The sequence below is a fragment of the Poeciliopsis prolifica genome, unplaced genomic scaffold, assembly GCF_027474105.1.
Source record: "Poeciliopsis prolifica strain line A6 unplaced genomic scaffold, Auburn_PproV2 SCAFFOLD170, whole genome shotgun sequence".
In the NCBI taxonomy this organism is placed as follows: domain Eukaryota; kingdom Metazoa; phylum Chordata; class Actinopteri; order Cyprinodontiformes; family Poeciliidae; genus Poeciliopsis; species Poeciliopsis prolifica.
In genome coordinates, this window is record NW_026562545.1 from 280328 (window position 1) to 294784 (window position 14457).

Consider the following 14457-nt stretch of genomic DNA (forward strand, 5'->3'; position numbering starts at 1 on the left):
TTTAATTATTGATCTCATTTTCTTTCAGTCTGGATTCAGTTTTTTTATTCGATAGTGACAGGAAATGACAGAAGATCAAGCCGGGAATCAAACCCACGGCGGCGGCGGTAGCGACCCGCTGCGCCCCTGAATCATTGATTACTGCATTAATCCAGGTTTAGTTCAAGAAGACAGAACCAGAACCCCTAGAACCTTCTGTTCTGCTCCAGAACTGCTGAACAACTGGACTGAAACGGATCAGTAGAACGGATCAGAACCGGTCAACAAAACCGGTTCTGTTGGCTGCAGTCTGTTTCTTTTCCCGACCCGGCGGACAGAACATCAGCTCCTCCATGTTCTGGGTTCTGTAGATCCAGGTCCAGTCCGGTGGCTCTGCACACTGCAGATGATCCTTAAGTAAAGAAACGTTTTGGGAATTTTTTATTCTCTATTAATAAAATTGTGGAGAAAATGATGTTTTGTGTGAAAACGTCTCGAAGCAGCGAGTCTGTTGTGGAAAGCCTGAATCTGATTGGTCAGTTTGCTTTTGGTGTTTTTTCTGAGCTGAAAGCGAATGTGGGAGTTTGATCCTCCCGAAGTTCTAAGAGCCGTTTGGATCCCGCCTGGACTTCTCACCGCGTGCGGTTCTGGTGGGTCGCCGGTTTCCTTGTTCGGCAACTGAAGAGCTGACGCGTCACCGGTCGGCCGACCGTGACATCTGCTGCTCTTCCGGAGCGCGGCGCTACGTCTGCGGGTCAAACAGTTCGATCTGTGCAAATGTTGGCCAAAGGATAAAATGAACAGACGTTGTTGCTTCTCCTCTGGACGTCTCAGAAGCACCGGGATCGGGGATCTGGGGATCTGGGATCTGGGATCTGGGATCTGGGGATCTCCTCCTCCTCCCGGTTCATGGTCGGCTTTGCTTTCACGACTTCTTAATCAGCATGATGTGCCGTTCCAGTCGCCATTGGCTGTGGTTTCGGTTCGTTTCATGAGCTCTTGGGGGTCGGGAGCAGCGGTGCTGTCCTGGGTCCAGCGGTTCCGTTTTTAGAATCGGACCGGAACCAAACGGAGAGTCTTCAGAATGTGGCGGTTATCGATCAACGGCTTTGATGTTCAAATATTGGACTTCATGTTTTCAGCAGATTAAAAAGTGGATTTTCTCTCAGTCAAAAAGTTTCTGTTCTGCTGCCTCTGATCAGCTCGGAACCAGAACCGGTCCATTACCAGGTCTAATGAGGAAGCTGTGAAGTGATGGGTTGAAGATTTGCTGGTTTGTTTTTCCAGGTTTTTCCAGGTTTTTCCAGGCTCATCAGTGATGGAAACTCCTTCCTTTAATTCTGGAAATATTCTGAAAAACCTGCAGCTCGTGTTGGACCGGGATCAAACAGACCATCAGTTCCAGATGACGGACCGAACCGAGCCGAACCTTCGGGTTTCAGGCCTGGCAGCAGGCTGATCCTTTGACTTACTGACCTGATTTCTGCGGGCCGCAGCACGTCCAGCTAGGCCCGAACCGAACCCGCCCGAACCGAACCCAACCGGCCCTCCCAGCCAAACAAAGCGCAGAGACTCCGCACATCCCGCACATCCGCCACCTGCGTGGATCATCAGATGCGGACGAGCGCGCGCCTTGCGCGTGCACAGCGCACACATTATGTAACCCCCCCGCAGCCCCCCCGGGCCCCCCGGCCGGATGGATGCTGCCGGGGGCAGCGGCGCCGCCAGGCCGCCGGAGAGGCTCCAGCCGCGGCCTGGCGGCGCGCGGCGGCCCGCTGAGCGGATCAGGCGGAGCCGCAGCTCAAAGCCAATCATGGAGAATTAGAACAAAGCCGGTACCTGACCCTCCGAAGCCGAACCGAACCCCCTCTGCTGCTCCGCTCCGCTTCCAAAACAACCGCTAAATGAACAAATCCTCAGAAAAGCCGCTGCGCCCGAACCGCGGGCCGCTGCAGCGCCGCCATGGCGCAGAAACCCGCAGAGAGCCGCAGAGCCGCAGAGAGCTGGATCCACCGCCGGGACGCTGGCCGACAGTCCGCTGCGAGCCGCTGCGAGCCGCTGCTCCTCCGCCGGCTGTCCGAGGCAAAATGGAGGCGGAGCGGAGCTGCGGTGACGCGCCGCCGCCAGCAGGGGGCAGCAGGAGCTGACCTTCAGGCTGCGTCTCGCCCTGCGGTTACACAACCGGTCCACGCAGAAGAAGACCTGCTGCTTCTGATGATGATGATGATGAAGAAGATGCTGATGATGAAGATGATATCAGGTATCCGATCATCTGCACGCCTTATCACGTGACTAAATGAAGGACTTCCGGTCTGACGCAGGTCCGGAAAAAAGTTTGGTTAAAACTCACGATGAGCTGTGGAGGCAGCAAGGTCCCCGGTTCGAATCCCAGCCGGTTCCGCTGAGGCGGTGGCAGCGTTCACCAGAACCAGAACCTCCACTATGATCCACTTTTTAGAGTTTTTTCAGAATCAGCGACACATAAGGTTTGCTGCTGTCGCCTCGGCTCAGAGGGACAGACCCGGTCCAGCAGAGGACAGATGGACCCACAGGACGGATGGACCCAGAGGACATGGACCCACAGGACGGATGGACCCAGAGGACATGGACCCAGAGGACGGATGGACCCAGAGGACGGATGGACCCAGAGGACATGGACCCAGTGAACCTTTGGCCTCTAAACGTCCAACAAACCAGAACAGGAAGCATCATTGATGAGACTGATGATGTTTCTGTTTTGGGACAGAAACATAAATATTGTTCATATTATTATAAATATTATTAAACATCCGGACTGGAGAAGAAGAAGATTTAACTTCATAAGACTCCTGGACCCCCAGGAGCCGGGTCAGAACCGGGTCAGAACCGGGCCTGTGCTGCTGGGAGGAAGATGGTTCTGATGGTCCTCTGACGTTCATCTAGACGTCAAAGGAGACCCGGATCCCACCAGAACCGAACCTCACAGAGCCACGGCTCGGCTGTCGATGTGGAACCGGAAGCCGGTTTTCTGCCTCTTCCTCCAGCCTCTGCAGCTCATTGGCTGAGCTGCGGCTCCTGTCGAGGGCCGCGCCGGAAGCAGCGGCTGCCGGGGGATGGAGCGATCCGCCGCCGTCTCGTCCCTCAGCTGGGCCCTGGTGGTCGGCGGCGCGGCCTACCTGCTGCGGCAGACGCGCCGCTGCGGACAGTACGGCCGCTACGCGGAGCCGAGCGGCCGCTGCTGGCCCGCCGGCCCGGCCTGGTTCCTGCAGGAGGTTCCGGCCTTCCTGGTTCCGCTGCTGCTGCTGGGTTCTGCAGAACCGAGCTCCGCCACCGGGAGGTCGCTGCTCGTCTGGACCTTCATGCTGCACTACTTCTACAGGTTAGAGGGACCGACTGGACCGGGACCCGACAGAACCTCGGGACCGACCGGAGGTCGGGTCCCGGTCCGAGTCGGTCCGGTCGGGTGGATGCTCTGGAAAGGTTCGGGGTGTTTTGGGTGATTTAGTGACGCAGTGAGCTCAGGTTCAGAGTTTCGGAACCGAACCTCCTGGCGGGACGGTTCCCGTCAGATCAGCTGATGTATCCACAGGAAGTTAATGAAGGTTAATGATCAGAACCGCCGACCCAAAAGAACTTTCAGCAACAGGTCTGAAAGTTCTGATCAGTTCTGGTTTCTGATTGGAATTAAGAATGATGTCAAGAATCATGACGTCATTCCTGCTGAGAGCCCAGGACGTGAACCTCTCACCAGAGCCCAGGCTCTGGAGGTGTAACTGGACTGAACAGAACCTAAGATGGTTCTGGTTCTGGTAAAACACTCAGACCTCCCTGCTGGCTGCCTCACCTGTCCTCACCTGTCCTCACCTGTCCAGCTCGTCTCACCTGAGGCTGAAAGCTGAGCAGAGTGGGACATCATGTTCTTCTGACCCGGCCAAGCGGACCTGGAGCAGTTCTTTAGGCTAGCTTGACCTTTGACCCTTCTCTTCCAACCTGTGGTTGATGTTCTCCATGGAACCGACCCAAACCCTGTTTGGTTCTGTTGACTGGATGCGGACCAGGTTCTGCTGTGGGATCCAGCTGTGATGCATTTAAGGAGCCGCTGGTCCTGTGGGAATTTACAGATTTCTAACAGCTTCAGCGTCTCAGACGGGTTTAGTTTGGGATTATGGATTATTCTTCCTGCTGACTCCCTGGGTTTCAGCCGGCTTTGGTGGAGATGTTCTGAAGTAACTTTGTTCTGGTTCTGCAGGAGCTTTGTGTTCTCCCTGCTGACCCGCGGACGGCCGGTTCCTCTGAAGATCGTCTGCTCCTCCGTCATCTTCTGCTCTCTGAACGGCTTCCTGCAGGGACACCACCTGCTGCACTGCGCTCACCTGCAGCTCACCTGGCTGACCAACGCTCGCCTCTCTGCAGGTCAGACGCTCCGCCGCGGCAGGAACCGGTTCTGAAGGGGTTCTGAAGTCCAAAAGCTGAACAAGCCACCAGAGGACAACGAGAAGCACCTAGAACATGAATTGATTTGTTTTTGTTTGGAAAGATGAGATGAGGAAGTTTGGCTTTGGTTCTGAAATAGGAAAGTGAGAAATTGGGCGGATCAGGTGAGGAGAGACGAACCTCCTGCTGGACTTCATGTCTTGATTCTGTTTTTCAAGGTGTTCTGGTGTTTGCTGTCGGTCTGAGCATCAACATCCACAGTGACCACATCCTGCGTCGCCTGAGGAAACCTGGGGAGTTGGTCTACAGGATCCCCCGCGGTACGCCACAAACTCTGGAGAACTGCAGCCTGAAGCTGACTTCCTGTTGACCGCTGTCCGTCTTCCAGGCGGGATGTTTGAGTTGGTTTCTGGTGCCAACTTCTTTGGGGAGATCATTGAGTGGTGCGGCTTCGCCCTCGCTGCTTGGTCCTTTCCAGCTTTCGCCTTTGCCTTCTTCACCATGTGCTCCATCGGGCCCAGAGCCTTCCATCACCACAGGTACCGGTCATCCCCATACTTTCAGGATCAGACACACTGAGCAAGGGTTCTGGTTGGGTTACAGTTTGGGTTTCGGCTCGCATCAGAACTCGGGCTGAGTCGGTGCTCCTTGTGTTTCTTCCAGGGATTATAAGCGGAGGTTTGAGGACTACCCCCGCTCCAGGAAAGCCATCATTCCCTTCATTCTGTAGGGATGGAGGCCCAACCCGTGAAACTGGTACCTATTGCAGTTCCTCCTCCTCAGAGAACCGACACACGCTGCATAAATCCAACGCCGAGCCGTCCTCCATCTGGCGCTCCCTCCATCTGGGACTCTGTAAAGGTCAAGAGTCAAGACCAGGGCACCAACTTCCCCTCACATCCAGGCTCAAACTATCCAGGCTTTTGCCATCAGGTGGCGCCACAGAGACGGAGTGGGCCGCCGCTCTGCAGTGAAACTAAATAAGCAGATTTGAAATGTTACAACCCGATTCATTTTCTTTCAAAATGGTTCTATATTCATGTAAATGTACCTTTTATTCTTTTATTTCCTCTAAACATGATTTATTTGTCTTAATGTCGGTACTCCATCAGAATAAACATGAAAGCTGATTCAGACTGTGAGTTTGGACTGAGGTTCTGGTTCCGGTTCTGGTTCCAGTTCGATGGATTCGTCACTCACTCTTCCAAACTATGACTTGTCTGAGTAGCAACCAATTTTCTTTCAGATTTATGAAATATTAATATGAATTTAGTTTGTTGTTCTGAATCGTCCACAGGACTTTAATGTTTGCATTAAAAACAATCTGATTTGGAGTTAAAAACGGATCAAGTTATGACTGGGAGATTTTAACATTCATGTTGACACAAACTGGCTTATAATTCTCCCCAGACTGTCCGCTGTCCTTCCCACTCTGTGTTTTTTATTTCTGGACAGTTTAAGATCATGAATATCATCAAAGGGCCATTTGTGGCAGAATGCGTCGATAAAACCAGATTGCTAGAATATTGACAAAACAGCTGTTGCTGCAATTTGACAAATACTTCTTGAAATGAGATAGTATTGAGAATCTTTTCACATTGATGTCATCTGGCAGCTCTGCAGTCCACAGGGCCGCATGAAGACAAAAGGCGGGCCAGATTTGGGCCGGGGCCTTCAGACCTCACCTCGAAACTTTGACCCAGCAGCAACGTTCTGCTTTTCTTGTTTGGGTAAGGAGAACCACGTTTTAAAGGATAGCTGCAACATTTTTCATAAACTCAGATTTAGCAGGAATCCGACCCAGAGGAGCTGCCGGGTCAGAAGAACCTGGGCGCTCCTCAGGTTCTGTCTGGTGTTGGACCATTTCCTGAAGCTAACTCTGCAGAACTGCAACATAGGAAAACATTCATTAAATTAACCTGCTCAAAGTTATGGAGAATATTTATTCTGAGCCAGGACTTTAAACCTTTCCAAGCAGAAACCCGGTCTGCGGACCTAAAGCAGATTAGTTCTTCTTTAGATTTCAACGGGAGTTAGCCTGCATTATTGTTGCACTTCTCCCTCTGTTGGGTCCCAATATCTATGCCTCAAATTTTCCTAATGAGCCCAGTATGTTCTTTTTAATCTTCTCTTTCTCCTCATTACTATTTAACTGATTAACCACATTCTCAAATTTAAATTCTCTATTAAAACTTAATTCCGTTTTTAATAATCTTCTTTGATTCACATGTTTCCTACAACTAATAAAAACATGTTCCATCGTTTCTACAGTATCACACCAAATACATAAACCAGTAAGAAGTTTCCTCATCTTAAAAAGAGTTCAATTTAAAAACTGTGACCGGCCAAAGCAGATTACTTTTTTCTTCAGCTGAAATCAATTACTTTTGATGCTATTACTCTGAAAGGGAACCGGAAACAACGTTGCTTTTATTTTGGAAGGAACGTTCCTGACGTAACGTCAAAGCAGAATCAGCTACGCCGGATTTACTGCGCACACTTCACAACAAACATGGCGGACGGTGAGTTCATTGTTGAGCTTTAATGGTTCTTATCGGCGGGTTCTGGGGAGGTTCGGTCCGGTTGTTCGGTGGTTCTGGTTTCATGCGGCGCGTTACCGCTCAGGTCTCCCGCCGTTGGCCGTTTGCTGTCCTCGGTCCGGTTTATTTACCGGAAAGAGGAAAGATGCTAAGCTAACAACCTGCCGCGTACTGACCCACGTCGCCCGGTTCGACCTGGGTCCGGGTCAAGGCCAGCTGTACGAATTAAGGCAGGCCAGAACCAAAACCGAACCCCTACTCTCGGATTTAATTCCAACCAAACTTTAAACAGCCGCATTTGTCCCTGCTGTTCTGAAACAGAACCAGAACCGGTTCCGGGGGTTCTGTCGGTGAGTCCGGGCATTTCCGAATCAATGCCGAGGGGTCAGGTGGAGGTTCTGGTTCTGAGTCCAGTCTCCCCTCTCATCAAGAGGCTAGTCGTCTGGGAAGGTTACCATGGTAACCGCCGGTTCCCATGAAGCTGATCAAACCGAGTCGGTCCAGTTTGGTTCTGGAGTCAGAGGACCAATCACAGTGAAGAGTTGCATTGCGTTTCCGGTCTGAGGAGAACGTTCTCCCATGTTTGCCGTGATCAGGAGTCAGATCTGCTGCTAAGCTAACTGCTGCTAAGCTAACTGCTGCTAAGCTAACTGCTGCTCTGCTTTCAGATCACACAGACCCAGAGCAGTCCATGGAGGGACACACACCTGTGAGCCACACACACACACACACACACACACACACACACACACACACACACTTGGTCTAAACATGATTTATTTACAGCTGTCTGAACCTGAATCCTCCTGCAGGTCTCTGAAAATCCTCACGCTGAGTTCGGCCTGACAGAAAACCTGCAGGTAACTCCATCTCCCAGCATGCTGTGTTGCACTCACTACTCTGTACAGGTTCTGCCCCATTCCAAGGTTCTGGATCCAGAACCTGATCAGAACCTCGGGACGGGACAGAGCCACCGACCCGCCTTCAGATCGGTCCCAGAACCAGTGTCTGAGTAACGGGTCGGGTCGTTGGTCCCCAGCGCACGGTGGAGAACGAGAAGGCGAGCGCGGAGAAGCTGTCCAAGCAGAAGGTGGACCTGCAGGCGCTGCCGACCCGGGCCTACCTGGACCAGACCGTGGTTCCCATCCTGCTGCAGGGCCTGTCTGTCCTGGCCAAGGAGAGGTGGGTTCTGCCGCGGGTTTGGCCGGTACCGGATACCGCTCGCCGGTTCTGACGTTGTGGATGTTTCTCTCCAGGCCTCCCAACCCTATCGAATATCTGGCGGCGTTCCTGCTGAAGAATAAATCCCAGTTTGAGGAGCGGAGCTAAATCTGTTCTAGAATCCAGAATAAACATTTTAAAAATGGAACGCCTCGTTTATTCAGAACACACCGGTTCTGTTCTGGCGACCGGACCCGACGGGCTGCAGCATCCTGTGAAGCTCAGGATGGTCATGACCCGAGGAGCAGGAAGTCACTGAGAAGTTAAAAGATTTGAGTCTGTTCCAGAAAACTCCATTTAATTTGTTTATGTGAAACATTTACAGAACAAGTAAAAAATGAAACGACTTGCAGACGTACGGAAGCCCAGACAGGCCAATGTTACACAAACACAGACAGGGAATCATATTCACCACTATCAATTTTCTAGGACCCAGACAAATGCTATAAAAATATTATTTTCTGCTTCAATTTGGCAGATCACCATCTGTTAAAACTATTTCATACCTTATATACTTTAATTATGTGATAAAATATCTCATTGAGGGGAAAAAAAGTATAAATGTTTGTGAGCATTATAGAAACTCCAACTCCCTTGATGCTTTTCAACAGGAATTGTCCAAAGAATCAGACTTCTTGACCTGAGGATTGTGGGTAATGTAGTGGATATAGAAGTAATAAAGTGGTGGCTCCACCCACTTTGCAGCTCCACACTATTGGAGCGTCTGGGGTCACCTGGTCGATGATGCAGAGGCCAGGTCTCAGCCAATCGCAGAGTGACAAACTACATACATCAAACACCTGAGCAGACCACCAGGTAAGGTCACAGGGTGTATCACATCACTTCCTGTTCCTCAACGCTGCACAGGAAGTGGCCTTTATGTGTCATCAGATGACGGCCTGACAGACTGATAAGGAAGTGGGCGGGGCTTGGTCTCAGATGTAGAACTGGTGATTGGCCAGATTGTCCATGAAGGGCTGAACGAGGAAGTCAGTGGAGAAGTAGAAGATGAGACCAAAGGCAATGGAGATGGGCGCGGGCAGCGCCTTCCTAAAGATGGCCAGGAGCAGCAGGGTGAGGCACAGACCCTGGAGGGAGGGGCAAAGGAGGTGGATGATGAGTCACATGACCAGCTCAAAGTTACCACACTCCATACCATTTTCTCTCTTCAGCTCATTCATTCCTAGTTGAATCCAGTAGAAGAGACATGATGCCACCATTACCTCTGACAGGAAGTGCTGCCGGGTCAGAGCCTCGCCTCAGAAAACACAGGAAGACCAAATCCTCAACATGGCCGACTTAGATAACCTTCTACCACCTGGAGATGACTAAGAAACTTACCTTACATCTGAAACTGATTTGGCACTCTGAATGACCCTAGAAATGATTGATGAAAAGTTTAGTGGAAGGAAAGCAACATGGCTGAACGTACGATGAGGATGGCCACGAAGCAGGCCAGGGTGGTGTTCCAGTCTCCACCAGTCGCTGCAGCCTTTCCCACCAGAACGCTGTAGAAGATGAAGTCTCCGAGGCCGAGCTTCACCCCACCTGCACACACACAAGCCATCATCATCATGCTAACCAGACACCGGCTGAGCTCCGGCCTGCAGCTCCTCCACTCACGTTCCTCCTCCATCTCCTCTTCCAGGACCGGACTCAGCCCTTGGCGATGAGGCTCCGCCCTCCCGCCATTTAGCTCCGCCTCCTCGTCTGAACCTGTTGCCATAGAGACAGCATTTAGACTGCAGGCCTGGACAGCAGAGCAGGCATTGCCACGACTGACCTCTGACCTGTTTCAGAGCGCTGGCAATCGGCCGGGTTCGCCATCGTCACCGTCCACATCATGGCAGCTGCAGAGAGATGGAGACGTTATGACCAATCAGAGCCCTCCAACTACTTATCGGGAGCAAACCCGGATCCATATCCCCGACTAGACCGGAACAAGACCCAGACCGACCCTAAACTAGACCAGAACGAGACCCGGACCGACCCTGAACTAGACCAGAACGAGACCCGGATCCATCCCCCCAAACTAGACCAGAACGAGACCCTGACCAACCCTGAACTAGACCAGAACGAGACCCGGACCGACCCTGAACTAGACCAGAACGAGACCCGGACTGACCCCAAACTAGACCGGAACGAGACCCGGATCCATCCCCCCAAACTAGACCAGAACGAGACCCTGACCAACCCTGAACTAGACCAGAACGAGACCCGGACCGACCCTGAACTAGACCAGAACGAGACCCTGACCAACCCTGAACTAGACCAGAACAAGACCCGGACCGACCCTGAACTAGACCAGAACGAGACCCGGACCGACCCTGAACTAGACCAGAACGAGACCCGGACTGACCCCAAACTAGACCAGAACGAGACCCGGATCCATCCCCCCAAACTAGACCAGAACGAGACCCTGACCGACCCTGAACTAGACCGGAACAAGACCCGGACCAACCCTGAACTAGACCGGAACAAGACCCGGACCGACCCTGAACTAGACCAGAACAAGACCCGGACCAACCCTGAACTAGACCGGAACAAGACCCGGACCGACCCTGAACTAGACCAGAACGAGACCCTGACCAACCCTGAACTAGACCAGAACGAGACCCTGACTGACCCTGAACTAGACCAGAACGAGACCCGGACTGACCCCAAACTAGACCAGAACAAGACCCGGATCCATCCCCCCAAACTAGACCAGAACGAGACCCTGACCAACCCTGAACTAGACCGGAACGAGACCCGGACCGACCCTGAACTAGACCGGAACGAGACCCGGATCCATCCCCCCAAACTAGACCAGAACAAGACCCGGACTGACCCCAAACTAGACCGGAACGAGACCCGGATCCATCCCCCCAAACTAGACCAGAACGAGACCCGGACTGACCCCCGACTAGACCAGAACGAGACCCTGACTGACCCTGAACTAGACCAGAACGAGACCCGGACTGACCCCAAACTAGACCAGAACAAGACCCGGATCCATCCCCCCAAACTAGACCAGAACGAGACCCTGACCAACCCTGAACTAGACCGGAACGAGACCCGGACCGACCCTGAACTAGACCAGAACGAGACCCGGATCCATCCCCCCAAACTAGACCAGAACGAGACCCTGACCAACCCTGAACTAGACCGGAACGAGACCCGGACCGACCCTGAACTAGACCAGAACGAGACCCGGACCGACCCTGAACTAGACCAGAACGAGACCCGGACCGACCCTGAACTAGACCGGAACGAGACCCGGATCCATCCCCCCAAACTAGACCAGAACGAGACCCGGACTGACCCCCGACTAGACCAGAACGAGACCTGACTGACCCTGAACTAGACCGGAACGAGACCCGGACCGACCCCAAACTAGACCAGAACAAGACCCGGATCCATCCCCCCAAACTAGACCAGAACGAGACCCGGACTGACCCCGAACTAAACCAGAACGAGACCCTGACCAACCCTGAACTAGACCAGAACGAGACCCTGACCAACCCTGAACTAGACCAGAACGAGACCCTGACTGACCCTGAACTAGACCAGAACGAGACCCGGACTGACCCCAAACTAGACCAGAACAAGACCCGGATCCATCCCCCCAAACTAGACCAGAACGAGACCCTGACCAACCCTGAACTAGACCAGAACGAGACCCTGACTGACCCTGAACTAAACCAGAACGAGACCCGGACTGACCCCGAACTAAACCAGAACGAGACCCGGACTGACCCTGAACTAGACCAGAACAAGACCCGGACTGACCCCAAACTAGACCAGAACAAGACCCGGATCCATCCCCCCAAACTAGACCAGAACGAGACCCTGACCAACCCTGAACTAGACCAGAACGAGACCCTGACTGACCCTGAACTAAACCAGAACGAGACCCGGACTGACCCCGAACTAAACCAGAACGAGACCCGGACTGACCCTGAACTAGACCAGAACAAGACCCTGACCAACCCTGAACTAGACCAGAACAAGACCCGGACTGACCCTGAACTAGACCAGAACGAGACCCTGACCAACCCTGAACTAGACCAGAACGAGACCCTGACCAACCCCCATGGAGAACCAAACTTTTATTAGACCTATCATGCCGACCAGGTGAGACTCAGGACTTACAGGAGTAGATGAGGGCGGGGAAGATGGGTTCGTTGCGCTCCTGAGCCGTCTCCACCAGCATCCGTAGCGGTCCCTTTGGACTGAGGACGGCCACCAGGTCTGCAGGGGACCAATGGATGATTTGAGAACAGTTAGAGGCGCTATGTCGGCGAGGCAGGAGGTGACGGCGTTCCAGGACTCACCGTAGACAGAGATGGCGCCGAGGATGACCCAGGTGGACCACTCGGGGAGATATTTGATGAAGACGAGGGCCATGAGCGCGCTGATGAGGATGAGGTAGGCCTGCTGCAGCTGCAGCGGCCCCTTCCAGTGGATGCACAGCATGCCCACGGCGCCGAAGTTCCAGATCACCATGGCCACTGTTGGGTAGTCCACCGCCACGTTGTAGGTTCGAAACTTCTCTGATGGCACAAAAGGACGAGCCTGCTGATGGACCAGAACCAGAATCGGGCCGGCTGGATCCTTCAGACCGGAAACTCACCCCAGATACATGAAGCTGAACCAGAACAGCAGCATGAGGGAGGACAGGATGAGCCAGCCGTGGATGAACTGAGGCAGAGAAAAGCCAGAACTTCAGGCCGAAAGGGACCCAGAACATTCAGCGGGTCGGACCGGCTTCTAGTTCAGAACCAAGGCAGCGATTCTCTGCGATGACCCGGTTACATTAATGTGGATCACAAGCGGAACCAGCTGGACCGTCTGCTGGAGAAACATTGTTTCCTGTCCGAAAATCTGCTGGCAGTGGCGCTAGGGGGCGCTAGATCCACCCAACGTGGTTTCATGTCACAAAATGTTGAGTCGACAGGAAGTGGTTTACTGATGAACAGACAAACTCTAAAGTAAAGCCGCCACAAAAATATAAATAATTGTGTTTTTGACGCTGATCATGATGAGTCGGGTCAGGTCGATCTCGCCCGGTGCGGCCCGACCCGGTCCGGTCCCTGTCCTACCTTGTAGCAGCGGTTCTTGTACAGCACCACCAGGAGGACGGTCATGACCACGATGACGCTGATCATGATGGCGGTGTTGAGGACGGAGTGCAGCAGCCGGCGGCCCACATCGGGCGTGTCCTCGCTGAACGGCGTGTAGATCCTGCAGAGAGACCGGGTGAGACAGAACCAGAACCGAGACCAGAACCCGGCGGACCTACAGCTGCTGCGTGGTCTTCTCTGAGTAGAAGCTGACGGACTTGATGGTGCCGACCACCACCGCCATGCACAGGGTGACGGGGACGAACAGCATGATGACGTGCTTGGCGCCGTACTTCAGTGGCTCCTCCTCCTCGTCCTCAGGCTCCGCCCCTGGGGCCGGACCGCTCCGCCCGCCGCTCCGCCCGGCCTGGGAGGGGACCAGAACCCGTCAGGACCGACACCGTCCTCAAACACGGTCAGCAGAACCGGGCCAGTACCGTTTTACTGTCGGAGTCCTCGGTGGGGCTGAGCTCCGGGTCGGGTCGGTAGGACGGAACCGCAGGGTTCTGGGCGGGAACCAGGGCGGTCCGTTCGTTGTAGAGCTCCTCATCACTGTCCGACACGCTCATCACTGCAAACAGAACCAAACGGAACCAGCTGAAACCAAAAGGACCTGGAGAACCCAGCAGAACCTGCTGAACCGGCAGAACCTGCTGAACCCAGCAGAACCGGCAGAACCCAACAGAACCAGCAGAACCCAACAGAACCAGCAGAACCCAGCAGAACCCAGCAGAACCTGCAGAACCCAAAAGAACCAGCAGAACCCAACAGAACCTGCTGTACCCAACAGAACCGGCAGAACCCAACAGAACCTGTGCTGACTGCTACAGCGAACCGAACCAGTACTACCTGCTCCGACAGAACCGATAGGAACAAACCTTACGGTGCAACAGAACCGGAACTCTACTGTCTAACCGAACCGAACCGCACTGGTAACGCCTGCCTCAACAGAACCGAACACACCGACTTTCAAGTGTGGCCCAAACGGACTCGAATGGTTCCGACCGTCATTCTGGTCGCTTTTTGTCAGAGTAAGTTCAGAAAAACAAACCTGTGCAGAACCGAACCGGGCCTGGACCGAAACGACGTCCGAGAAATAAACCCGGAAACACCGCGGTCAGCTGATCCGAGCGACGCACGTGATACGTTCACTGACGTCACCCACCGTGACGCACAAGAGAAGAAAAAACCAGAGGGAA

General features: G+C 53.4%; 3 protein-coding genes across 3 annotated transcripts; 2 read left to right on the forward strand and 1 right to left on the reverse strand.

Moving 5' to 3' along the window:
• The first annotated feature begins 2254 nt into the window (after positions 1 to 2254).
• Positions 2255 to 5522, forward strand: LOC129356393 (3-oxo-5-alpha-steroid 4-dehydrogenase 2-like). Its single transcript, XM_055025986.1, has 5 exons — positions 2255 to 3337; positions 4208 to 4371; positions 4611 to 4712; positions 4781 to 4931; positions 5056 to 5522. Exons 1-5 carry the CDS (start codon positions 3072 to 3074, stop codon positions 5120 to 5122), a joined length of 750 nt encoding a protein of 249 aa, XP_054881961.1. The 5' UTR covers positions 2255 to 3071; the 3' UTR covers positions 5123 to 5522.
• A 1304-nt stretch (positions 5523 to 6826) lies between these two features.
• LOC129356394 (protein dpy-30 homolog) lies at positions 6827 to 8301 on the forward strand. Its single transcript, XM_055025987.1, has 5 exons — positions 6827 to 6914; positions 7601 to 7641; positions 7745 to 7792; positions 7972 to 8114; positions 8189 to 8301. The coding sequence occupies exons 1-5, from the start codon at positions 6905 to 6907 to the stop codon at positions 8259 to 8261; spliced, it is 315 nt and encodes a 104-aa protein (XP_054881962.1). The 5' UTR covers positions 6827 to 6904; the 3' UTR covers positions 8262 to 8301.
• Positions 8302 to 8434: 133 nt separating this feature from the next.
• LOC129356396 (presenilin-2-like) lies at positions 8435 to 14419 on the reverse strand. Its single transcript, XM_055025988.1, is given in 11 exon segments — positions 8435 to 9241; positions 9586 to 9701; positions 9777 to 9869; positions 9944 to 10003; positions 12288 to 12386; positions 12470 to 12686; positions 12765 to 12836; positions 13238 to 13379; positions 13438 to 13625; positions 13696 to 13829; positions 14310 to 14419. Coding segments are annotated over 10 exon segments (1272 nt in total). The 5' UTR covers positions 13828 to 13829; positions 14310 to 14419; the 3' UTR covers positions 8435 to 9088.
• Between the last annotated feature and the right edge of the window lie 38 nt (positions 14420 to 14457).